This window comes from Salvelinus namaycush, chromosome 21 (genome assembly GCF_016432855.1).
Source record: "Salvelinus namaycush isolate Seneca chromosome 21, SaNama_1.0, whole genome shotgun sequence".
Lineage (NCBI taxonomy): Eukaryota > Metazoa > Chordata > Actinopteri > Salmoniformes > Salmonidae > Salvelinus > Salvelinus namaycush.
In genome coordinates, this window is record NC_052327.1 from 3,087,205 (window position 1) to 3,115,059 (window position 27,855).

The following is a 27,855-nucleotide window of genomic DNA, read 5'->3' on the forward strand; positions in this document are numbered from 1 at the left end:
TATTGTTACAAATAGAAGTTGCTCCAGCAACACGGTGGGTGGTGCGGCAGGGTTTTCGAGCTACGTGTTTGTTCGGATTCCCTGTCAATCATTCTAAAAATGCTGCGGACCTTCCCTGTCTGCACTTTCAGCGAGTGTTCCAACCGCATCTACAGCATCCCGACAGGCGAACACGGGCACTGCAGGCTCAACCAACAATGATTTTCGGATCCTAGTCTAAAGAACTCTCCGTGCATCTGCAGGAAACCGAGAGGAAAGGGGCAGAGAGAAAATCCTACGTACCCAAACAGCGCGAGAGAGATAGAGAGAGTCCGAGTGAGTGCAAAGCGAGAGAGAGACTGGAGGATAGGCAAGTGGGTTTGTGGAGTAAAAAAAGAACGGCTGGACCTGCCAAGATCAAGAGGATTGTGTGTTATTCTCGGAATAACCGCAACTGCGCTTATTTGTAAAGTGTTTTTTTTCGCCAATCAAAATGTCATCGTCTGGGAAAGACAACAGTGGTGCTCAACATGCCAATTACGTGGGACCGTATCGCTTGGAAAAGACGCTCGGCAAAGGACAGACAGGTTGGTTGAGCTTTCTCATAACCTAACCGTATCCACCTCTCTCGCGTTCACTAATTGCATAAACGTGGCATAGGCTGGGCTATCGGACCGCTCTCTGCAGTGAGTTAATTTCGTCTGGTGGGTTGACAAAGCTGATGATAGTGTTTGTGGACAATTCTCTGCCCCCCTATTAAACGAATTTGGGTTTTTGTTTTCGAGCGCAGTGCTTCTCACACGATTGTGCTGGAACAGTGTGCGGGATAGGAGAGGGTATTTGGGTGCTTATGATGCTGGCTGCTCAGTTGATATGCGTGCTGTCTGTGAAGCCCTGGTCGAGATTGGGTGTGTTTCCAGTCTCCGCACAGCGAAAATATGTGTGTGTGTGTGTGTGTGATTAAAACGAACTTGTTCCCTGCTCCCTCCTTGTCCGCCTTATTGCCGCGCAGTGTGTCCTGTGATTTCAGCACACAACGCAGAGCTAATCCTGATCTGCCTTGATACCTTGATCTATTCTTAGTAGGCAACGCAACGTTTCTCCTGGCTGTGTATTTGTCCATGGTGAGCTCTCCCATAGAATGCCCAGCGTATAGGACTGGTATTGGAAGGAGGCCAACTGTTCAACGGTTTATTTTAATCGCTATATTTCGTTGTCAAATAGGAGTGGATATCAAGGCTATACACCTGGCATGTTAAAGGATCATATAAGAACGCATTAGTTTTAGTCTGTATAGGCTATACCTGTCATAGATAATAAAGTCTATGCAGAAGTCTATTTTGGTGGTCTATTTAGCAGAGATTGACATAAATGACCAGCAGCCTTCTTGTTTCACCAAGGCTTCTGTTTTATTGTCTCATTGAAATTCACTTATATGGATGTCATTAGGTTTATCCTGCAGTAGCTATGGATGTTTGCTAGAGTCCTTTGCAGTCAGTGACTGTTGCTACAGCAGCGTAGTGCTGGGAACAGACCCAAAGGCAGGCGCAGACCCTACCCGGCAGAGAGGAGAGGAGGAGAGTGATGCAACACGCTCTGTGCGCTGCCCCAAAAATGAGAGAGAGAGATTTTCTCTGTCCATCTGTTGTCTAAAGCGGCCACAATAGGCGTCCCTTCTCCTACCCAGGCCAGCCGGTCCTGCTGTGACGCTTGATACTGTATGCTCTGACTCCTGGGTTAAGTGTCCCCTATGTACAGATCTAGGATCAGCTTCCCCTCACCCAATCCTCATCTTTACCATTGGAGGTGGAAATGCAAAACTGACCCAAGATCAGCATATAGGGGCAACTATACCCTACAACATAAACTCAGCAAAAAAGAAATGTCCCTTTTTTAGGAACCTGTCTTTCAAAGATAATTTGTAAAAATCCAAATAACTTCGCAGGTCTTCATTGTAAAGGGTTTAAACACTGTTTCCCATGCTTGTTCAATGAACTATAAACAATTAATGAACATGCACCTGTGGAACGGTCGTTAAGACACTAACAGCTTACAGACGGTAGACAATTAAGGTCACAGTTATGAAAACTTAGGACACTAAAGAGGCCTTTCTACTGACTCTGAAAAACACCAAAACAAGTTGCCCATGGTCCCTGCTCATCTGCGTGAACGTGCCTTAGGCATGCTGCAAGGAGGCATGAGGACTGCAGATGTGTCCAGGGCAATACATTGCAATGTCGCACAATCCCTTCATCAGTGCTCAGACTGTCCGCAATAGGCTGAGAGGCTGGACTGAGGGCTTGTAGGCCTGTTGTAAGGCAGGTCTTCACCAGACGTCACTGGCAACAATGTTGCCTATGGGCACAAACCCACCGTCGCTGGACCAGACAGGACTGGCAAAAAGTGCTCTTCAGTGACGAGTCGCGGTTTTGTCTCACCAGGGGTGATGGTCAGAATCGCGTTTATCGTTGAAGGAATGAGCGTTACACCGAGGCCTGTTCTCTGGAGCGGGATCGATTTGGAGGTGGAGGGTCCGTCATGGTCTGGGGCGGTGTGTCACAGCATCATCGGACTGAGCTTGTTTTTATTACAGGCAATCTCAATGCTGTGTGTTACAGGGAAGACATACTCTTCCCTCATGTGGTACCCTTCCTGCAGGCTCATCCAGACATGACCCTCCAGCATGACAATGCCACCAGCCATATTGCTCGTTCTGTCCGTGATTTCCTGCAAGACAGGAATGTCAGTGTTCTGCCATGGCCAGCGAAGAGCTCGGATCTCAATCCCATTGAGCACGTCTGGGACCTGTTGGATCGGAGGGTGAGGGCTAGGGCCATACCCCCCAGAAATGTCCAGGAACTTGCAGGTGCATTGGTGGAAGAGTGGGGTAACATCTCACAGCAAGAACGGGCAAATCTGGTGCAGTCCATGAGGAGGACATATCTTGCAAATTAATTAATTAAAAATCCTACAATGTGATTTTCTGGATTTTTTTTCTCATTTTGTCTGTCATAGTTGAAGTGTACCTATGATGAAAATTACAGGCCTCTCTCATCTTTTTAAGTGGGAGAACTTGCACAATTGGTGGCTGACTAAATACTTTTTTGCCCCACTGTATGTTTTTTAAACCTGCATATTTAGTTAAAAGAAATTCATCTTAGTAGGCAATATTAACTAGGGAAATTGTGTCACTTCTCTTGCGTTCTGTGCAAGCAGAGTCAGGGTATATGCAGCAGTTTGGACCGCCTGGCTCGTTGCAAACTGTGTGAACACCATTTCTTCCTAACAAAGACCGTCATTATTTTGCCAGAATTTTACATAATTATGACATAACATTGAAGGTTGTGCAATGTAACAGCAAAATGTAGACTAATGGATGCCACCCATTCGATAAAATACAGAATGGTTTATAGAATAACTATCTTCAAAGTAATGACTCGGGACGTCGGGTTTGATATGAAAGCTTCTTTTAGTAATACTACTTGATCACGTTACATTTAACAACTTTAGATTCTACAGAGCAATGCAAGTAAGATGCTAGCGCAAAGGAGCCAACAATAATCACCTGTCAATTGCACTTAATTAACTAGCGTTCGCTCTCTACTTCCTGTCGCAAGGCATTCTGGAACTTGCAGTCAAAAGTGTAATTCAATACTAACCAATACAATTACATATGTAAATAACTGTAAAGAAATATCTTTAGATACAGCTCAATGAATTAACTTAAACATTAACTCTGTAACACATTAAAGTTACAACATGGTTACGTATTTCACTGAAAGAATAAACGTATTGTTTTCTACATGATAGTTTCCGTAGTTGACCATATTAAGACCTAAGGCTCGTATTTCTGTGTATTTATTATATTATGATTAAGTCTATGATTTGATATTTGACAGAGCAGTCTGACTGAGCGGTGGTTGGCAGCAGCAGGCTAGTAAGCATTCATTCAAACAGCACTTTCCTGCCTTTGCCAGCAGCTCTTCGCAATGTTTGAAGCACGGCGCTGCTTATGACCTCAAGCCTATCAACTCCCGAGATTAGGCTGGCAATACTAGTGCCTATAAGAACATCCAATAGTCAAAGGTATATGAAATACAAATGATATAGAGAGAAATAGTCCTATAATTCCTATAATAACTACAACCTAAAACGTCTTAACTGGGAATATTGAAGACTCATGTTAAAAGGAACCACCAGCTTTCATAAGTTCTCATGTTCTGAGCAAGGAACTTAAACGTTAGCTTTTTTACATGGCACATATTGCACTTTTACTTTCTTCTCCAACACTGTGTTTTTGCATTATTTAAACCAATTTGAACGTGTTTCATTATTTATTTGAGACAAAATAGATTTTTATTTATGTATTATATTAAGTTAAAATAAGTGTTCATTCAGTATTGTTATAATAGTCATTATTAAAAATTGTCAGATTTAATCGGTATCGGCTTTTTTTTGGTCCTCCATTAATCTGTATCGGTATCAGCATTGAAAAATCGTAATCGGTCGACCTCTGTTACTTTTGATTTTGACCCCCCCCCCCTTTGTTCAGGGACACATTATTCAATTTCTGTTAGTCACAATTCTGTGGAACTTGTTCAGTTTTTGTCTCAGTTGTTGAGTCTTGTTATGGTCATACAAATATTTACACATATTAAGTTTGCTGAAAATAAACAAAGTTGACAGTAAGAGGACGCTTCTTTTTTTGCTGAGTTTATATGGATGGATGGATGTCCCTTTCTTAAAAAATTGTCAGGGAATATCCACTTTGGACTGCTCAGAGTTATGAATGATAAGACTTATTTTATTTCAGCATTTTGGTAGATTTGATATAGCATATGATGTCAGTGGGACATAGTTTATCTTATCTCATCCTAAGCTTCTGTTTGATTGATATCAAATATGTAATGGTGATTGTATTGTCTTATGCAGTTTGATTCTAGTACGGTACTTGTGGATATGAAACCAGTCTCTCACAGTGTAATTGTGTGCGTGCATGCATGCCTATTTGGTATTTGTGTGCACGTGTGTGACCTGCACTTTTAACATCTTAGCATGACTCCCACTGTCCACCCTGTGTTGATATTGAGTTTATATTGAGTCATATACATTTACAACCCAGTCTTCTAAGTAAGGCGCTAGGCAGGGTTGCTTTGTGTTTATACAGAATATTGGTAACCAACTATGTAGCAGTGGTCTTCTGGCTGTAAATATATAGAGATTGTACATAAATAGAGATTGTACATGTGCATTTCAGCATTTCCATGCTGTGGTTGTCTGTCTTTGCACATGTCTGTGTTCCTGTCTATGTGTGTGTAGTTTTGCATGCTTGCATGCCTTGCATCTTTGCAAGCTGGGCCATGTGTGTGTATGATGGTGTTTGGTTAGCGTGTGGTGTGTTAGCCCAGGGAAATCCCACTCAGATAAATTATAGTGTGCTGTTGCTCTATTAATCTGTATCCTCTCTCGGGAAATGCTCACTGGGCTGGGTTCAGCCAATGGCACTGTTTTTTGATGAGGAAGGTGACGGTTTCTGTCCAATGGGATTGTCGGGTCTCTGGTGAGAATAGCGACATCGTTTGACCAATGGGTTGGACTTTGGTGCTTGTCCCATGCTCTGATTGGTGACTGATTGTTCAATCATTTTGTCTCTGGTGAGATTGACTGTTGTGTTTAGCCAATGAACGTGTCTTTGTTAAGATTGACGGTTGCGTTCAGCCAATTAGCTTGTCTCTGGTGAGATACAGTCAAAGATCTTTTCTCTGGTGACTGTCCCAGCCAAGCTATGAGGGGTTGGTATTAATCGAAAAGAGAGTGGAAGGGAGGCCTAGGGTGTCTTGCCGGCCTGCACTGAGCCATGGAGCTGGTTCCTGTTCATTAAGTGATTAGGGCTGGACTCACGTGCGCGCTCGCACACACACGCACTGGCTCTAGCTCTGCTTCCTGGCCTAATCCCCTGCACAGCCAAAGTCCCCTCAGCTCTCACTCACGCACTCACATGGTACACAGGGGACCAAGGCTGCTACAGTACACTGCTACACCAAACACACTGATACATTGGATACAATAATACACCACTAAACTAGTACATTGATACACAGCTACACCCATGACACTGCTCTACAAGGGATCACAGACCACTTTCCCTTTCTGTATTTTTTTCTTACTCTCTCTCTCTTTCCTCTTCATATCTCTCTATTTTTCTTTCTCAGGCTCTGTCGATATCAATCTCTTTCTTTCTTTACCAGCCCTCCATGTAGACACGAGGGTCCTCCTCCAGGTTTACTGCTTTTCTGTGTCCTGAGTACCAGAGCCATTCCGGCTCTAGCCGCTCTGGTTTCTCCAGGCTCTATTCTCCGTGCCTTTGTCAGGTGTGCACTGGGGCCTGAAGGATCCATAGATGCTGCCTTCCTGCTTGGCTGGGTCCTGATTGGGGCTGAAGCCACAGAATCATGGAAGCCATTTTGAAGCCACTGATACAGTTGTCGTGCTCGAGTGCCGGAACCTAGGGCTAGGGCTGTGGCGGTCATGACATTTTGTCAGCTGGCGACTGTCATGTGAATGACTTCTGGTCTCACAGTAATTGACCATTAATTAACATAAACACATTTAGCATCTCCAGACCTCCACGCATAGAAGCCGCTGTTGCATGCCTTTGGAACATCTACATTTAAAAAAAATATATTATTAAATCCATGTATTATACACCATCGCAATAAATCCATTATTTATCTTACACAGGTCTAAAGAAACATTATTATATGAGGAAAATGAACTCCTAGAAGAACAGAATAGCATATTCTGAGTCGGCCTACTGTATGTTATCATGCTATGCACCATTCCAATGGCAGCTTAGGCTGTAGGCTAGTTCATTTAGCAGACAATATATAGTTATGTATTCTGTGCCGCTATTTTATATGATTTTATACTAAGAAGAATATGATTGAACTTAGATTTATAAAATAGGAAGGATATTCCCGTTCTCAAGAGCTGTACGCATATAACGTGGCAATGTAGAGCATAAAAGGGATAATTTGAAGCAGGTCGTATATGCTAGATTTAGAGTTATGTGGCAACATTAGTTGTGAATGATGCAAACCTTCGAATATCTTAGAAATCAAAACGTATAGGCCTATGGGCTGCATGATGTGACTTTTGCCTCAGGCTGCACACACTGTTCTCTCATCAAGTGATAATATGTGACAGACTGGCTCAAATCGGTCTTATGTAGCAAAATTTGAAGTGTTGTTGTTTTACATTGGATAAAAGTAGAGACTCGGAGCTACAGAATGCTATATCATACGCTGCATTTTATTTTTTTAGGAACAATAGGAAAGTAATTCAGCTTTGAAAGCTGATAAACTTGTCAACTCACTTTTGAGAAAATGGCCTATGAATGTTTTGGTACTTAGTGAAGAGGTCTTCTTTGTCTACACCCATTCAGCATCGTTCACACACTCTTAAGCTTTAGCCCCACCCATCTCGTTTTGCTCTCGGGGCGTTCAGAGCGCACACAAAATGCTCTGGCTGATGATTTGTTTACCTCTGGATAACATGAAAACAGCCTTACCAGCTCTGCTGGCAACAATTTCATTACGCTTTTTTGCCGACGTTTACTGACACCGGCCATATTCATAGGGTGATTTGGGTTCGTAAATTCAACAGTTCATCAGACTGAATTTACGAATGCACCCAAAATGGTTAGTTGCGTACACAATGAACCTAGCTAGGTAAACAACGTGTAAGATCATGCATGTCATGTAACATTACCTAGCGAGCCAGCCAGCTAACGTTGGCTAGTTAAACAACAATGAACATGGTGCAAAATCATGTCGTTACTACCCTGCATGAATCTGCTGGGAGCTAACCAACCAGGTTCAATGTTAGCTAGCTAACATTAGGCTCTAACTAGCAAAGCAAACGGCTCTGATATATGAACAATAACATCATACATGTAACGTTAGCTAGGGAGCCAGCCAGCTAGCTAACATTAGGCTCTAACTAATCCAGAAAACGTCTCTGGGATACGATAATAACACCATACACGTAACGTTAGCTAGCTAGCTAAAAGTAAACTTTAGCTTGAAATGAAACCACTTTCTGTCAAAATTAGAAACGTGTAATATCAGAAAATGTAGCTAGTTAGACTATCTTATGCATGATGGACGCGTCTCCCTGTCACGGATGCCATGCCATGGTTGCCCTTAGTTCGAAGATGTAATCCGGAGACAGGTGTTTTCTCAATCTCTTTAGCTATCATACTCTAATTCCACTGATTTTCAAAATGTCATCCTCCAGAAAGTGGAGAGCAACACTTATGCAGCTCCACTACACAAAACATATTTTTTAAAAGCTGCGTTCGACAGGATTACAAACACAGACTGACCAGCTCAAATATACAGAAGCGTTCCATATGGCAGACCAATCTGAACTGCTCTCTCGGCATGTCCAGCCCACTCATTATCTCAGCCAATCATGACTAGTGGGAAGGTTGCTTACTTTTTCTGTGGCTTAACCAACTAGGCTCGTAATTTAACAATTATATTCATATTTACAGATGTCATACACGTTTGTTATTAAGACACATGAAAGTTCACATGTTCCAGAAGGCTCTCCTGTGAAGTAGTGACCTGCGACATACGCCTAGTTTCCTGAAATGAGTCACAGTTGCACCCATCAGACTATTCTCAATTTATTCCTGTCTTTACTAATACACTACATGACCAAAAGTATGTGAACACCTGCTCGTCAAATCTCATTCCAAAATCATGGGCATTAATATGGAGTTAATAGCGATAATATGCGTGAATTGCCTCCACTATTCTGGGAAGGATTTTCCACTCGATGTTGGAACATTGCTGAATAGACTTACTTCCATTCAGCCACAAGAGCATTAGTGAGGTTGCGCACTGATGTTGGGAGATTGAGCCTGGTTTGCAGTCGGCATTCCAATTCATCCCAAAGGTGTTCGATGGGGTTGAGTTCAGGGCTCTGTGCAGGCCAGTCAAGTTCTTCTATACCGATCTCGACAAACCATTTCTGTATGGACCTCACGGGGGCATTGTCATGCTGAAACAGCAAAGGGCCTTCCCCAAAGTTGGAAGCACAGAATCATCTAGAATGTAATTGTATGCTGTAGCGTTAAGATTTCCCTTCACTGGAACTAAGGGACCTAGTCAACCGAACCATGAAAAACAGACCCACACCATTATTCTTCCTCCGCAGGTTGCGTTCTTCTGGCATCCACCAAACCCAGATTAGTCTGTCGGACTGCCAGATGGTGAAGCATGATTCATCACTCCAGAGAACGCGTTTCCACTGATTCCAACGGCGGGAAGCTTTACATTACTCCAGCTGACTCTTGGTATTGTGTATGCTGATCTTAGGCTTGTGTGAGGCTGCTCGGCCATGGAAACCCATTTCATGAATCTCCCGACAAACAGGTCTTGTGCTGGAATTGCTTCCGGAGGCAGTTTGGAACTCGGTAGTGAGTGTTGCAACCGAGAGCACTCAGCTTTCCTGTTCTGTGAGTTTGTGTGGCCTACCACTTCGCGGTTGAGCCATTGTTGCTCCTAGACGTTTCCACTTCACAATAACTGCACTTGGAGTTGACCGGGATAGTTCTAGCACTTGTTGGAAAGGTGGCATCCTATGACGGTGCCACGTTGAAAGTCACTGAGCTCTTCAGTAAGGCCTTCCTACTGACAGTGTTTGTCTATGGAGATTGCATGGCTGTGTGCTCGATTTTACACACCTGTCGGCAACTGGTGTGGTTGAAATAGCTGAATCCACTAATTTGAAGTGATGTCCACATTTCTTCATATATATATATATATATATTTAGTGTATGTGAAATTAGTTAGTGATTTAGAATGGGCCATTATCAAGTGGGCAGGGGAAAAAGTAATCCTCATGCACTCGAATAGCGATTGGAGGCTGCGCTTTCCCATGGTTCTGGTTTCAAAGCAGCGCAATGTGCTTAATATTAGCAACTGAGAAATATATTGGCAGTAGAAAGCTGAGATTCTTCTCTTTTTTAGTGGCAACCATCAAAACTATGTTTTTTACACAGGATTGCATATAGACATTTTGGGGCATATTTCACTCCACGCATCAAACACTGTTTGAGGAGCAGCCTCTCGCTATACTCTGTAAGCCACCCTGCACAATACATTTGACATTTTAGTCATTTAGCAGACGCTGTTATCCAGAGCGACTTACAGGAGCAATTAGGGCACATCAACAGATTGTTCACCTAGTCGGCTCTGGGGTTCAAACTAGCGACCTTTCAGTTACTGGCCCAACGCTCTTAACCGCTAGGCTACCTGCCGCCCCACAATGGGCCTATGCGTTCTTTCGCAGACTCCTAGATAGGTTTTGAGCGTAGCATAAGGCAACCATTCCATTCAGAATGCATAATAATACAGTCCACACTCAAAGGAAATTACTAGAGTTTGTTTAATTTCGGAGTATAGGCTAGACCAATTACGTACCAAAGCATCTTTAGCATCTTTATTTTCGATCGCATTTGCATTGATGTGGGACAATGGATGGCTGAGTGCCAGGCCATTTGCGATCTGGCAGTCGTTAGCGAGTTGGGTACTACCAACGCATCAGCGGCATTCATGTGCAGAGTGCATAGGATGAGATTACTGTGACTCGACGGAACCATGGAATTTGACTGAGGTCATGACTGCCGGTTTGGCGGTAATACAGTCATCGCAACAGCCCTACCTAGGGCAATTGTGACAGTGATCTTCACTCCTGTGTGTGTGTGTGTGTGTGTGTGTGTGTGTGTGTGTGTGTGTGTGTGTGTGTGTGTGTGTGTGTGTGTGTGTGTGTGTGTGTGTGTGTGTGTGTGTGTGTGTGTGTGTGTGTTAGAGAGACCCCAAACAGCAAGCAATGCAGATGTAGAAGCACAGTGGCTTTGAAAAACTCTCTAGAAAGGCAGGAACCTTGGAAGAAACCTAGAGTAACCAGGCTCTGCACTGACCCTATCTTGCACATGTATAACATACAGCTGGCGGGTTTTAAGCTTTTTCGGCAGGATAGAACAGCAGCCTCTGGTAAGACAAGGGGTGGCGGTCTACGTATATTTGTAAACAATAGCTGGTGCACGAAATTTTAAGGAAGTCTCAAGGTTTTGCTCGCCTGAGTTAGAAGACCTCATGGTAAGCTGTAGACCACACTATTTACCAAGAGAGTTTTTTGTAGCTGTCTATATAGCACCACAAACCAATGCTGGCACTAAGACCACACTCAATGAGCTGTATACAAACATAAGCAAACAGGAAAACGCTCATCCAGAGGCAGCGCTCCAAGTGGCCGGGTACATTAATGCAGGGAAACTCATCCATTTTTCCAAATTTCTACCAGCATGTTAAATGTGCAACCAGAGGGGAAAAAACTTTAGACCACCTTTACTCTACACCCAGAGATGCGTACAAACTCGCCCTCCATTTGGCAGATCTGACCATAATTCTATCCTCCTGATTCCTGCTTACAAGCAAAAATTAAAGCAGGAAGCACCAGTGACTCGGTCAATAAGAATGTGGTCAGATGAAGCAGATGCTAAGCTACAGGACTGTGTTGCCAGCACAGACTGGATATGTTCCGGGATTCTTCCGATTGCATTGACGAGTACACCACGTCAGTCACTGGCTTCATCAATAAGTGCATTGATGACGTTTTCCCCACAGTGACTGTACGTAATACCCCAACCAGACGCCATGGATTACAGGCAACATCCACAACATCCACACTGAGCTAAAGGGAAGAGCTGCCGCTTTCATGGAGCGGGACTCTAACCCGGAAGCTTATAAGGAATCCCGCTATGCCCTCCGAAGAACCATCAAGCAGGCAAAGCATCAATCCAAGACTAAGATTGAATCGTACTACTCCGGCTCCGACGGATGTGGCAGGGCTTGCAAACTATTGCCCAAGCCATAGACTGTTCACTCTGCTACCATCCGGCAAACAGTACCGGAGCATTGGCTCTCAGACCAACAGTCTCCGAGACAGCTTCTACCCCCAAGCCATAAGACTGCTAAATAGTTCATTAAATGGTTGCCCGGACAATCTGCACGGACCCTATCTTGCACTGACTATATCTAGAATACTATATTTACACACTATGCACACACACACTCACACACACTACACTGACACTCTCACGCTTTTGCCTTAATTGCAATGCAATACTTCAATCAGTAGAAACTGTGCATACGTATGGTCTAAAGTTTGCAGGAGGATAAGCACATTCTCACTTCAAGCTTAGGTTTTTATAAATTCCAACTTTTGCGTGAAAAGTGGCTCACGCATATTTTGGACATACTCAATGTTTATGAACGAGGCCCTTTGCTTTGAGCACAGACACAGAAACAGCCCTGAACTGCTCTCTCCTTTAACTTGTCACTTCAAGGCCATTGTTATGCTGCTTCAGACACAAACTCGCACACACACACTACTGTCCTGAACTCTCATGCTTGGGCCTCCCTGCATGTTTCTCAGTGAATCTGACAGTGAATGAGCCCCCCTCGCCCTCTCTGCCACTTCATCAGATATTACATAACCAATGTCTCTGTCATTGACTGTTACACCCTCTTCCCTCCCTCCATCCCTCTCTTTTCACAGTCGGGATTCATACAGCAACCCAGTGGTGTGTTAAATCAGACAAGGTCTCTGCGGGATAGCATCGATTAGAGTGATTTTATGTAGCCAATGATTCTTCCAGATTAATGATGGGGGAAAGAGTAGTAGGGGGACGGAGGAGAGGAGAAAAATCTTGGGGCGTGAAGTGGTCTTGCTCGTCAGTTCTGACTGGCTTTGTCCCAAATGGGACCCACTTCCCTATATAGTGCACTACATAGGGAAGAGGGTGCCATTTGGGACGCCACTGACTAGCGGATTGGAGGTTATTACTTAGGGAACTCTATTGATCATTTTCTTCATTATTTTCTCACTCTCCCCCCTTATTCCCTTCCTCTTAATATGTCCATCCTTATGGGTGAAGGTCATAGGAGGAGTTAGAGGTGGGTTAATGTGTGTCTGTGAATGGGTGTATGTGGGTGTATTTGAGAACCCATAAGTTCAATGACGTCTGAAATATTTGGGTCCTTTGAAATCACAGTGTTCCATGTGCTTGTATGTGTTTTTTTGTTGTTGTCTAGAGTGTGCGTGTCTGTGCGTGTGTTGCGGAGGCTTGGTCGCTGTCAAACCCCATTGTGTTCTATTTGGGCCCTATAACTCAGCGCATCCACAGCCTGTGTTTGTCTCACCGCTTCTAAAACGAGGCGAATAAGAAAAGAACGAGAAGAAGCTACGGTCCATTTTACAAAACACACACTGTGCTGTGGAGTGTTGTTGTTCAGTTATTGCCTGATTCTATTTTGGAATTTTACGGTAGCTTTCTTTGGACACAGCAGAGAGAATGGTAAACAGATACATTATCTGTGTCCCGATTGGCACCCGGTTCCCTAAAGAGTGCACTGGGATCTGGTCAAAAGTTGTGCGCTAAATAGGGAATAGGGTGCCATTTGTGAGGCAGACACAGCGTTTTGCCTTTCCATTCTCTGGTGATATGAAGTGCTACATTTATTTAGGAGCACACTTTGTTGCCTCAATAATATATTGCAGGAGTGATAGTCCCGCAATCTGTGTGTTTGAGACTGCCAGTAAGGTAGTCGCTGGTATTTCTGTGTGTGTGTGTGTATAGTGTTTGTGTGTACCATTTAAGAACCAGTTTTCAGTCCTTGCTGGTATTTCTCTTGGTGTGTGTCTGTGTGCCTGTCACTGCTAGTTCCTAGTAGCTGGTATATGTTGGCAGTGTGGACATCCACTAAATGTCTGTGCACTTGAATGTCTGTGCACTTGGCAGTGGCGTTAATGCCTTTATGACCCCTCTGTGCACACACACACACACACACACACACACACACACACACACACACACACACACACACACACACTCAGCCTTTAAGACCCTGTCTTACACACATATTAACCCTGCAATGGCTTACTGTCTGTTTGGGTCTGTGAGAAATGCTGGGTTGGTTGCCGAGGCTGGTTGTCTGGTTGTCATGGTTTCCTTGCTGATTCTCCTCTCTGGTTCCCAGTCTTGGCCTCACAAAAGCACATCTCTCTCTCTCGGTCTGTCTGTGAAATCCTCTGTCTGAATGTGTGGTGTGTGTTTTGGGCGTGTGTGTATGGGTTTTTCAATATGGTTTTGCATCAGTGTGTGTGTGACAGACTATTTGTGTCTTGTTGCAGATCAGGCTGGCCGGCACTGCTCTCTGCTCTCTTTCTAAGTGCCGTGTGTTCTAGTTAAAGCCCTCAGATTAGCACATGCCCAGGCTCTGGCTGCTGTCCTGTCAGCTAGCATTTAGCATTGGCTTGTTACTGACGGCCTGCCTGGCTGTCCTCAGATTAAGGGGTTAGGACTGGGAAGAGGCAAAGGGGAAGAGCTGAAAAAGGAGGGTCTCTTATAAGTCAATATTTAATGAATCAATCCAACAATCAATCAATCAAATTTTAGATGTGCCAACCTGGGGAAACAGGAAAACTAAAACAGAACTAAAATCTTGCATAATTGCGTCAAATGTTCTGGGGGAGATGTATGAGAAAAGATGCTAACGAGACTAGCAAAGTCTCCACCCCCTAAACAAAAATCTAGACTTGACGCTCCGGTACCGCTTGCCATGCGGTAGCAGAGAGAACAGTCTATGACTAGGGTGGCTGGAGTCTTTGGTGCACTTTGAGATTAACATTGAGAGATTAACTTCTACTTGGTACTCATCCCGGATCCGGGAGCACCCTCATCAGTAAAAAAGATGACTAGCATAGCCTAGCATAGCGCCACAAGTAAATACTAGCATCTAAATATCATGAAATCACAAGTCCAAGACACCAGATGAAAGATACACATCTTGTGAATCCAGCCATCATTTCCGATTTTTAAAATGTTTTACAGGGAAAACACAATATGTATTTCTATTAGCTAACCACGATAGCAAAAGACCCAACCGCATATTTTCACAATTTTTTTACTGCATAGGTAGCTATCACAAATTCGACCAAATAAAGATATAAATAGTCACTAACCAAGAAACAACTTCATCAGATGACAGTCTGATAACATATTTATTGTATAGCATATGTTTTGTTCGAAAAATGTGCATATTTCAGGTATAAATCATAGTTTTACATTGCAGTAGTCTCACCAAAGCAGCTAGAATAACTACAGAAACCAACGTGAAATACCTAAATACTCATCATAAAACATTTCTGAAAATACACAGCGTACAGCAAATGAAAGACAAAGATCTTGTGAATCCAGCCAATATTTCAGATTTTTTTAAGTGTTTTACAGCGAAAACACAATATAGCATTATATTAGCTTACTACAATAGCCAACCACACAACAGCATTGATTCAGGCCAACAATAGCGATAACGAATAAACCAGCAAAAGATATAAATTTTTTCACTAACCTTCTCAAACTTCTTCAGATGACAGTCCTATAACATCATATTACACAATACATATAGAGTTTGTTCGAAAATGAGCATATTTAGCGGCACAAATCGTGGTTATACAATGAGAAAAGTAGCCAAGCTGCCAACAATATGTCGGGAGAAATCTTGGGAGAGGCACCTAATCTAATCAGTAACTAATCCTAAACTTGACTAAAAAATACAGGTTGGACAGCAAATGAAAGATACATTAGTTCTTAATGCAATCGCTGTGTTAGGTTTTTAAAATTAACGTTACTACGACATACAGCGTGCGTTAAAGCGAGACCGCACCGAGATTAATGGCGGAATATGAGTTTAACATTTTTCAACAGAACAACGAATTAACATCATATATAGTTCTTACTATTTGATGAGCTTCCATCAGAATCTTGGGCAAGTTGTCCTTTTTCCAAAAGAATCGTTGCTCGGTTGTAGATTGTCGTCTTCAACGTTGGAATTAGCAGTAAACATTAGCCATGTGGCAAAGACGTGTCCAACTCACTAAAACGCAGCACTAATAAATATCCGAAAATCGCAATATACTGATATAAACTGATATAACTCGGTTTAAAATAACAACATTATGATGTCTTTAACACCTATATCGAATAAAAACAGAGCCGTATATATCTAAAGGCTATAACGGGAGCTTTCTAGAACGACACCCAGAGGTCCTTTTTGCGTCATGGTGAAGAGAACAAAGGGAGTACACCACGTTGCCAGCCCATTTATAAGCTCTCAGATCTGCCCAGCAACTCCATTTCAATTCTCACTATTCGCTGACATCCAGGGGAAGGCGTATGCAGTGCATCTCAACCAATAGAAGACAGGCAAATTAATAAACCGACCTCAGAACAGCCAGCAGAATTCAGCATTCTCACATCCTCATAGGAAAATTGCTCTAACTCCAGTTCTGTTTTACTCACAGATATATTTCAAACGGTTTTAGAAACTAGAGAGTGTTCTCTATCCAATAGTAATAATAATATGCATATTGTACGAGCAAGAATTGAGTACGAGGCAGTTTAATTTGGGAACGAAATTATTACAAAGTGCCAACAGCACCCCCTATTGAGAAAAGGTTAACTCAGGGGTGTGAATACTTATGTAAATTAGATATTTCAGTGTTTCATTTTCAAAAATGTATAAAAACATGTTTTCACTTTGTCATTATGGGGTGTTGTGTAGATGGATGAGGGAATTTTTTTTTTTTAATCAATTTTGAATTCTGCCTGTAACACAACAAAATGTGGAATAAGTCAACGGGAATGAATACTTTCTGAAGGCACTGTATATAGTATTCTCATCTCAAGTGCATTTGTGCATTTCAGGGGGAGGATTCCCGATGAGCCAGGTATTGTTGACACCCTTACAATCGCCAGTGACGACACCGAAATTGTCGTCTAAATCCATTAGTGTCAAGAACTCCGTTGTCCTGGAGAGTGAAGTTGTGGTGACCCGACCTCCCCAGACTGGCTGACGCTTGACTGGTAATGTTCGGTCTGATCTGTGCTCTACATCTCAGTTATTCCAAAGAACTGTCCAACACTTTTGAGTTCAATCAGAAAATCCTGCTCAGCTTAGAAGATGGGAAACTGAAGCCAAGAATAAAGGGTCTGAATAATAATTTGATGATACAAATTGTGTAGACATTCACCAAATGACAAACACTGTCTGAAAACGCAATTTGTCCTTGTTTCAACATTATGGATGTGGCTTAAGGCTAGAGTCTATTAAAACATGTTTTCACATGAGACATTTGGTTGGATCCAGTAAGAATTGTTATGTTGAGCTGTATCTAGAATACAGTACAAAGATAAAGTTGTCAAGAGTATTTGGTTTGAAGTAGGAACATAAAATAAATGATTCGCTACATCTATACTTTTGAGTGCCTATGCTTTTGAGTGCTTTGCATGGGCAGGAGTTTCAGCTTTCCATGGTGACATCACCATGCGGTAAATTGGTTAATAACAAAGAGAGTTCCAAACCTCTCTGCCAACAACAGCTAGTTTTCAGTTTCGCTTGCCACTTAGACCACTCCCAGACAGTCCTAGCAACATCTTTGCTTGAGAAATCGTTTTTTGCTAAAAAGCTATTTTTGCCCATTTTTAATGGGAATCTATTACAATAATGAACTTAATTGTTACTCAGAAAGGATTAGATATTGATATGAACATGGCTGCAATGGGCCTTTTGAAGTTGCTGCAACTTAACAAGTTTAAGGCAATCATTCTTCCTTAAACGCTAGTTAAACTAAATGCATGCTCTTCAACCGATCGCATTTGAGCAGCAAGTTTTCATGTTCAAGTGAGCTTAATTAATTTGTGTGTGTCAATTCACTCATAAGGGTTATGTTTCAAAACATAGTATATTCAAGTAAAGTCAACATCATTTAATTAAGCTTCACTTAATAGTGTTATGTTACATTTACATTGTTTTTTCAAGTACGGTTAACAAGAACACTTGATCAAACTTTTTTTTGTTGCCGATATGACCATGCATTTGTACATGTGTCTCTAGGCACATAGTCAGGTATGAATCTATAGTAATGTGTGTGTGAATCATACATATGTATTGGTCATGTATTGTATATGGCTCAGCACTGTATGTGTACTACTGTATGGTACTCTGTTTCCACCCCTTTCAACCTGTCCCCCCCACCCCATAGACATTGCCTGTAGGCACAGATTTAGGATCAGGTTTTACTCTCAAAATCCCAACCTTTTATTATGGAAAAAATGCCAAACTGACCTTGGATCAGTGTCTAGTAGTGGTGTGCGGGTCAGCTGTTTGTTCACCCACACCCACCTGCAATTGCTAATAACCCATCCGCAACTGCCGACTATGTGATAAGGTGAAAATCTGAGGCTGGCACCCGAACCAAACCCACACAAATAGAACATTCACTGTAGGCTGCAGTCAAAATAAAACAAATCCCCTCATGTATATATTTCTGGTAAATATTTATACTATTTTAAGTATACAGTACCAGTCAAAAATTTGGACACACCTACTCATTCAAGGGTTTTTCTTTATTTTTACTATTTTCTACATTGTAGAGTAATAGTGAAGGGATCAAAACTATGACATAACACAAATAGAATCATGAAGTAACAGACAAAGTGTTAAACAAATCAAAATATACACTCGACTAGCCACCCTTTGCCTTGTTCACAGCTTCGCACACTCTTGGCATTCTCTCAACCAGCTTCTTGAGGTAGTTACCTGGAATGCATTTCAATTAACAGGTGTGCCTTGTTGAAAGTTAATTTGTGGAATTTCTTTCCTTAATGTGTTTGAGCCAATCAGTTGTGTAGGGGTGGTATACAGAAGATTGTCCTATTTGGTAAAAGACCAAGTACATATTATGGCAAGAATAGCTCAAATAAGCAAAGAGAAACTGCAGTCCATCATTACTTTAAGACATGAAGGTCAGTCAATCCAGAAAATTTGAAGAACTTTGAACGTTTCTTCAAGTGCAGTCACAAAAACCATCAAAGTGCTACAATGAAATTGCGTCTCATGAGGAACGCCACCGGAAAGGAAGACAGAGTTACCTCTCCTGCAGAGCATAAGTTCTTTATAGTTACCAGCAACTCAGATTGCAGCCCAAATAAATGCTTCACAGAGTTCAAGTAACACACACATCTCAACAACAACTGTTCAGTGGAGACTGTGTGAATCAGGCCTTCATGGTCGAATTGCAGCGAAGAAACCACTACTAAAGGACACCAATAATAAGAAGAGACTGGCTTGGGCCAAGAAACACGAGCAATGGACATTAGTCCTGTCCTTTGTCTGTCCTTTGGTCTGATGAGTCCAGATTTGAGATTTTTGGTTCCAACCGGCCTCAACTATGTTTAATTGATACTCGATTAAATTAATCATGTAACAATTAACTCATTGGGAATTTGGGGCGCCACGGGAAAAGTTATTTAACGAGTTATCTCCCGACTTAAGCTCAAAAGATATACAGATATCTCTTACATCAATAACAGTCAATTATTAATTATTACCTCATCAGTCTCATTTTGAATGTCGCAGACTTCGTAAATCTGTACAAACCTGAGTCTCACTCACTGATCATTCCATACCACACAAATTGATTTGATTATTTATTTACTAACAAACTAAATCATAACCTAGGATACACACACACACAGTATAGGTTATTGATTAGAAACTTAGTCCGCTAGAGACCTGTTGTCATCGTATTAACACAATATGACGCTTGTTACACGAGATAAAGCGAGAAAGAGAAGCAACACTTGGATACATTTGGAAAGTATGTTTATGGTAGCCCTAATACCTTGCCCCGAACTGCCGCTACTTTAGGTAAGAAGTAATGTATGCATTTATGTGTTGGAGGTCTTCGTGGGTATCTCTGTTGGGCCCTTCGTGGGCAGGGTTCCGCTTGGTGAGAAGGGTTTGATTGGGCCCCCGCTTTTTGGATGGCCTTCTCCTTCACTCTCAGGTGTAAGTTTTTGGTTGTCCACGAGGTCACAATGTCCTTCTTAGTTGTCTGTTTACTTGCAGACAACTTCTGGAAGAGTGGACTCCTGAGGATGGCTAATCAGCCGTGGAGATGCTGACACGCATCTGCTGACATGATCTCTGGGCTCCCTGGGGCTTGGCTAGTTCCGAGGCAAGGTATCAGAATTACTATGTTCTCGTTAGGATTGTGATTTTAGTTCTCTATCACCACAAAAGCATTCTCTTCGTCCTTGATATTTTATACACAATGTAAAGAATGTAAACCTGATATACAGAGTGAAAAATCCCTCAAGTTACAATGTTTTCATTATAACGTCTTTATAATAGTTTTAATGACATCATAAAATAGACATACATTTTGTCTCATTATTCCCAACATTCGGATGTTATCTTTTTATGGCTGGGGGAAGTATTGAGTAGCTTGGATGAATAAGGTGCCCAGAGTAAACTGCCTGCTACTTTTCCCCAGTTGCTAATATATGCTTATTATTAGTATATTTGGATAGAAAACACTCTGAAGTTTCTAAAACTGTTTGAATGATGTCTGTGAGTATAACAGAACTCATATGGCAGACAAAAACCTGAGAAAAAATCCAACCAGGAAGTGGGAAACCTGAGGTTGGTCGTTTTTCAACTCATTCCCTATTGAAGATACAGTGGGATATTGGTAATGTTGCTACTGTTTCTACTGTGAAGTGGGGCCGAATGAGAGGAGATTGAGTAAGGTCTGCCATGAGCTGAATATGTGCTGACCATGCACGTTCACGTGATAGCGAACTCTGTTCCATCGCATTTCTGAAGACAAAGGAATTCTCCGGTTGGAACATTATTGAAGATTTATGTTAAAAACATCCTAAAGATTGATTGTATACTTCGTTTGACATGTTTCTACGGACTGTAATATGACTTTTCGTCTGAACCTTTGCCTGGACCTGCCCGCAAAACAGAGTTATTTGGACTTCTGTTGACTGCACAATATGGCGGATATCTTATTGTCTTGTTTGGGCTCTGCATGGCTTTGCATGGTTTGCTTTTTCCGTAAAGCTTTTTTGAAATCTGACACGGCGGTTGCATTAAGGAGAAGTGGATCTAAAATTCCATGCATTACACTTGTATTTTAATCAACATTTATAATGAGTATTTCTGTAAATTGATGTGGCTCTCTGCAAAATGACTGGATGTTTTGGAACTACTGAACATAACGCGCCAATGTATACTACGATTTTTTGATATAAATATGAACTTTTTCGAACAAAACATACATGTATTGTGTAACATGAAGTCCTATGGGTGTCATCTGATGAAGATAATCAAAGGTTAGTGATTAATTCTATCTCTAGTTCTGATTTTTGTGACTCCTCTCTTTGGCTGGAGAAATGGCTTTGTTTTTCTGTGACTTGGCTCTGACCTAACATAATCGTTTGTGGTGCTTTCGCCGAAAAGCCTATTTGAAATCGGACACTGTGGTGGGATTAACAAGAAGTGTATCTTTAAAATGGTGTGAAATACTTCTTTGCTTGAGGAATATTAATTTTGAGATTTCTGTTATTTGAATTTGGCGCCCTGCACTTTCACTGGCTGTTGTCTTATCAATCCCGTTAGCGGGATCTCAGCCATACGAATTTAACAGCGGTCGTAAATTTATAGAACTCTCTCTCTTGCCCTGCAGTATTGAGAAGGTAAAAATCCCATTGTTACCAAGAGACTCTCGCCACCCAACACTTCAACATCAAACTATGAACACTGGGACAATATATTTTAAGTCATAAATCCGGCCCAACTCCCCCTCTCCTGTGTGAGATAGGGGAGTCTGGCTATCTGTCAGCCATTGCCATTTGATCTGGCACCTTTGATCTTCACCAAGGAGAGAGAGTCATGACAGTTGTAACCCCCATATATAAAACATTTTATTGGTTGCAAGAATTTTTTATCATTTAAATAAAAAAACTTTTGAATCAGGTGTCGTTTTGTTTTTCAGTTCATAAACCATGTGCCATGGAATCGGTACATCAATAATCTCTTCCCAACTATTTTGCTACCTGTATGGCGCAACTGTAATTGTTTGGTCCTTAAATCCAACTGGTATACTTCTTTTATAATTATAATTTTCTTTAACCAATTTTGGTCTTTAATGCAGGGCCGACAGACAACTTCCTTACCTCTCCCGCTTCCACTGGCATCCTCCGTTTTTGCAGTAATGCTGAAATCAGTTGGTTGTAATTTTGGATAGAGAAGACATTTCCATATATTTTAGTTAATTGCATATGTGACATAACTTTACCAGTCCTATTTAGGATATAATTTATAAAGATTATACTGTTTTTATTTGTATTTCTCCCGAAATAATATATATATTGATTCAGTTTTTTCCGGTGGATTAAACTTGAAATTCCAACCAGCCTTCTGTGGCTTGTTTTAAAAATAGTAACATTTTGAAGATGATTTCATTTTCAAATAGCAGAAAGTGAGAGGTTGTAATCTGAATAATGGGAAAAAGGCCATTTTTGAACAAGGGTTGAGCCATTCTTACTAATCTGCTAGAGAACCAGTTAGGATTTAAGTATAGCTGTTGTATGACTGAAGCCTTCAGTGAGAGCTCCAGTGTTTTAATATTCAGCTTCACCTGGAATGTTTTTACAACAGTCTTGAAGGAGTTCCCACATATGCTGAGCACTTGTTAGCTGCTTTTCCTTCACTCTTCGGTCCAACTCATCCCAAACCATCTCAATTGGGTTGAGGTTGGGTAATTATGGAATCCAGGTCATCTGATGCAGCACTCCATCACTCTCCTTCTTGGTCAAATAGCCCTTAAACAGCCTGGAGGTTTGTCAATCAATCAACTGTATATATAAATCCCTTTTTACATCAGCAGATGTCACAAAGTGCTATACAGAAACCCAGCCTAAAACAGCAAACAGCAAGCAATGCAGATGTAGAAGCATGTTGGGTCATTGTCCTGTTGAAAAACAAATGATAGTCCCACTATTCGCAAACCAGATGGGATGGCGTATCGCTGCAGAATGCTGTGGTAGCCATGCTGGTTAAGTGTGGCTTGAAATCTAATTAAATCACTGACAGTGTCACCAGAAAAGCACCATCACACCTCCGCCATGCTTCACGGTGGGAACCACACATGCGGAGATCATCCGTTCACCTACTCTGCGTCTCACAAACACACAGCGGTTGCAACCAAAAATCAAACATTTGGACTCATCAGACCAAAGAACAGATTTCCATAGGTCTAATGTCCATTGCTTGTGTTACACAACACTGCTATCATCCTATTTTTTACCACTTCACCAAATCTTTCCCAAACATTACTGTTCTGGCTCTTCCTTCTCTTTAGTATCAACTGTCCATTTCACAGCTTTTCTCTTATTGAATTAAACTATGACATTGTCCTTTTTGCCTCAGTGGATCTACATTAACTTTTTCTACCCGTTCCCAAAAGCATTTGGCGATTTAGTGTATAGACTATTTGGCGTGTACAGTTAGGCCGTAAAGCTTACACTTACGCAGTAATGACAGATAGCCTAAAAATAATGAATGTATTGTTTTCTCTTTATTAAACCAGCCCTTTATGCACACAATATTTCATGACTCTAAACCCACCTGCCTCTCTGATATAACCGCAGGGACTGCGGGTTATGAGTCAACTGCGCATTAGTGTCTAGGGGCACTTATCCTCTGTTGTGTAATGGAGGTATCGCTTGGAGGACAAAATTCCTATTTGCCCTTATACCCAAAGATCTAGGACAAGTTTTAACTTCTTAAATAACATTTACCATTGGGCCACAACACACGAAACTGATCTTAGATCAATGTCTAGAGGCATCTCCTTTGTGTTGTGCAATGGTATCCCCTGGAGGATCAGGCAGCCATGTAACTTAGGTACGTGTAACTTCATGCAGGCCGATTAGATCTCACAGGCAGCAAATGGGAATTTTTGAGCTGGGTGAGCCTCAGTGTCTTGGACCTGCAGAGGGTTCAATAGACAGGGATTCAATTAAAGCTGATACACGCACGTGCGCAGGCATGCACACTGATGCCCACCCCACACGTATATTATCACACACTCGTCATCTCTTTTTCCCATAACATCTTTCCGCTCAGTATGTTCTTAATGAGTGCCTTTCGGGCAATTTAAAGTATTGATTGGTGATTTTTTTGTGGAGGAATGTAACTGATTTTCTGGGTCATTTGTGATGTTATATATGTGCTTACCATGACTGTGTTTTTGTATTTTAATATATACAGTGCCTTCAGAAAGTATTTACACCCCTTGACTTTTACCACATTTTGTTACGTTACATCCTTATTCTAAAATTGATTAAATCGTTTTTCCCCCTCATCAATCTGCACACAATACCCCATAATGACAAAGCTAAAACAGTTTTAATGTTTGTTAATTTATTAAAAATTAAAAACTGAAATATTACATTTACATAAGTATTCAGACCCTTTACTCAGTACTTTGTTGAAGCACCTTTGGCAGTAATTACAACCATGAGTCTTCTTGGGTATGACTCTACAAGCTAGGCACGCCAATGTATATAATGTGTATATTTACATTGTATTATAAAGGGCGCATTTCCTGTCCGAGTCTGTAATACCAACATGTTTTAAGCAGACTACCATAGTGCCTGTGCCCAAGAACACTAAGGTAACCTGCCTAAATGACTACTGACTCGTAGCATTCACATCTGTAGCCATGAAGTGCTTTGAAAGGCTGGTCATGGCTCACATCAACAACATCACCCCAGAAACGCTAGACCCACTCCAATTTGCATACCGCCCCAACAGATCCACGGATGATGCAGTCTCTACTGCACTCCACACTGCCCTTTCCCACCTGGACAAAAGGAACATCTATGTGAGAATGCTATTCATTGACTACAGCTCAGCGTTCAACACCATAGTACCCTCAAAGCTCATCACTAAGCTAAGGACCCTGGGACTAAACACCTCCCTCTGCAACTGGATCTTGGACTTCCTGACGGTCCGCCCCCAGGTGGTAAGTGTAGGTAACATCACATCTGCCATGCTGATCCTCAACACAGGGGCCCCTCAGGGGTGCATGCTCAGCCCCCTCCTGTACTCCATGTTCACTCATGACTGCACGGCCAGGCAGGACTCCAACACCTGATCACCGACAACAACGAGACAGCCTATAGGGAGGAGGTCAGCGACCTGGCTGTGTGGTGCCAGGACAACAACCTCTCCCTCAACGTGATCAAGACAAAGGAGATGATTGTGGACTTCAGGAAAAAGAGGACCGAGCATGCCCCCATTCTCATCGATTTCTCATCGAAGTCTAGGTCCAAGAGGCTTCTAAACAGCTTCTACCTCCAAGCCGTAAGACTCCTGAACATCAAGTCAAATGGCTACCCAGACTATTCACATTGCTCCCCCTCCCCTCTCCACACCTCTGCCACTCTCTGTTGTCATCTATGCATAGCCGTTTTAATTAACTCTACCTACATGTACATACTACCTCAGCTAACCGGTGTCCCCGCACATTGACTCTCTACTGACACCCCCCTGTATATATAGTTATTTTTTACTGCTCCTTTTTAAGTACTTGTTACTTTTATCTCTTATTCTTATCCTTATTTTTTGAAACTGCTCTGTCGGTTAGGGGCTCATAAGTAAGCATTTCACTGTAAGGTCTACACCTGTTCTATTCGGCGGCATATGACTAATAATGTCTTCCCTGTTAAAAAATAAATAAAAAATACCTTGCAGAAAGGGCCTCTCTCTCATGGCACAATGGGGACTGTGAAATGACACACAAACAAACACAGACACACTCTATCACACTATAACACACACAATCTACACACAGTATTTTTTTGTGGTAGTGTTTGTATTTAAAATTTGTGTGACTCCTTGTCTATCAGTGTTTTGTTACTTGTCATGTCTTGTGTTTTTTGTGGATCCCAGGAAGAGTAGCTGCTGTTTCTGCAAAATCTAATGGGGAGACAAATAAGCAAATAAATACAAATATCAGTTATCGGCCCTTGAGTATCTGCGCAGCCAATGTCCCCTATGTAGCACTAGCCTCGTGTCAAACGGTTGCAAGTCTGTACCACTTACATGGTTGGCTGTCCTCAAGGAACCTCTGGCTGGACTGCATTTTGCTAATGCTGCTTAAAATTTATCTTAAATCTAACCAGTTTCCCAGTCCCTGCCGATGAAAAACATCCCCACAGCATAATGCTGCCACCACCATGCAGGGATGGTCTTCTTGGGGTAAGTGTTGGGTTTGCGCCAGACAAAGCGTTTTCCTTGATGGCCAAAAAGCTACATTTTTGTCTCATCTGACCAGAGTACCTTCTTCCATATGTTTGTGGAGTCTCCCACATGCCTTTTGGCAAACGCCAAACGTGTTTGCTTATTTTTTTCTTTAAGCAATGGCTTTTTTCTGGCCACTCTTTCATAAAGCCCAGCTCTATGGAGTGTACGACTTAAAGTGGTCCTATGGACAGATACTCAAATCTCCGCTGTGGAACTTTGCAGCTCCGTAAGGGTTATCTTTGTTTGCCTTTCTGATTAATGCCCTCCTTGCCTGGTCCATGAGTTTTGGTGGGCGGCCCTCTCCTGGCAGGTTTGTTGTGGTGCCATATTCTTTCAAATGTTTAATAATGGATTTATTGGTGGTCAGTGGGATGTTCAAAGTTTCTGATATTTGTTTATAACCCTACCCTGATCTGTACTTCTCCACAACTTTGTCCCTGACCTGTTTGGAGAGTTCCTTGGTCTTCAAAGTGCCGCTTGCTTGGTGGTGCCCCTTGCTTAGTGGTATTGCAAACTGGGGCTTTTTCAGAACAGGTGTATATATACACTGAGATCATGTGACAGATTGTGACACTTAGATTGCACACAGGTGGACTTTATTAACTAATTATGTGACTTCTGAAGGTAATTGGTTGCACCAGATCTTCACCAATTTGGACTATTTTGTGTATGTCCATGACATGAAATTAAAATTAAATTACAGGTTATAATGAAACAAAAGAGGAAAAATGCCTTGGGAGTGAATACTTTTGCAAGGAACTGTATAAGATCTACAGAAAATACAGAAGTTCCAAAGGTGGAGGTGTGGCTGTTTTTTATTCAGAACCACATTCCTCTAAAGTTTAGAGAGGATCCCATGTTAAATACTGTTGAAGTACTATGGCTACAGGTTCTTCTGCCTCGCCTAAAGCCCATTCTGGTGGGAAGCTGCTATAGACCACAAAGTGCTAACATTCAGAATCTGGATAGTGTGTGAAATACTTGATAATGTATGTGAAATCCATAGAGAGAGATATTTCATGGGTGATTTAAATATTGACTGGCTTTCTTCAGCCTGCCCACTCAAGAGAAAGCATCAAACTGTAACTAGTGCCTGCAACCTGGTTCAGGTTATCAATCAACCTACCAGGATAGTTACAAACAGTACAGGAATGAAATCATCAACATGTATTGATCACATCTTTAGTAATGCTACAGAAGTTTGTTTGAAAGCAGTATCCAAATCCATCGGATGTAGTGATCACAATATATCAGCCATATCTAGGAAAATGCCGGGCCTAATATTGTGTATAAGAGGTCATAGAATACGTTTTGTAGTGATTCCTGTGTTGTTTAGGTGAATAATATTTGTTGGTCCGTGGTGTGACCACGAACCAGACACTGCACTTGACACATTTATGACATTGCTTATCGCAGTCACTAATGAGCATGCACCCTTTAAGAAAATGACTGTAAAAACTGTTAAACTTCATAGGGATGGGGGCAGTGTTTCCACTTTGAACAAATTGCGTGCCCAAACGAAATTTCCTCTTACTCTGTCCCAGAAGGTAATACATGCATATTATTATTACTA

General features: G+C 41.8%; 1 protein-coding gene across 1 annotated transcript in view; it reads left to right on the forward strand.

Annotated features, from left to right (window-relative positions):
* Window positions 1–472: 472 nt before the first annotated feature.
* Window positions 473–27,855, forward strand: part of brsk2a (BR serine/threonine kinase 2a) — a 454,159-nt gene continuing 426,776 nt past the window's right edge. Inside the window, exon 1 of the mRNA XM_039017967.1 lies at window positions 473–566. Within this exon, the coding sequence (XP_038873895.1) occupies window positions 473–566 (94 nt within the window). The remainder of the gene's footprint in view (window positions 567–27,855) is intronic.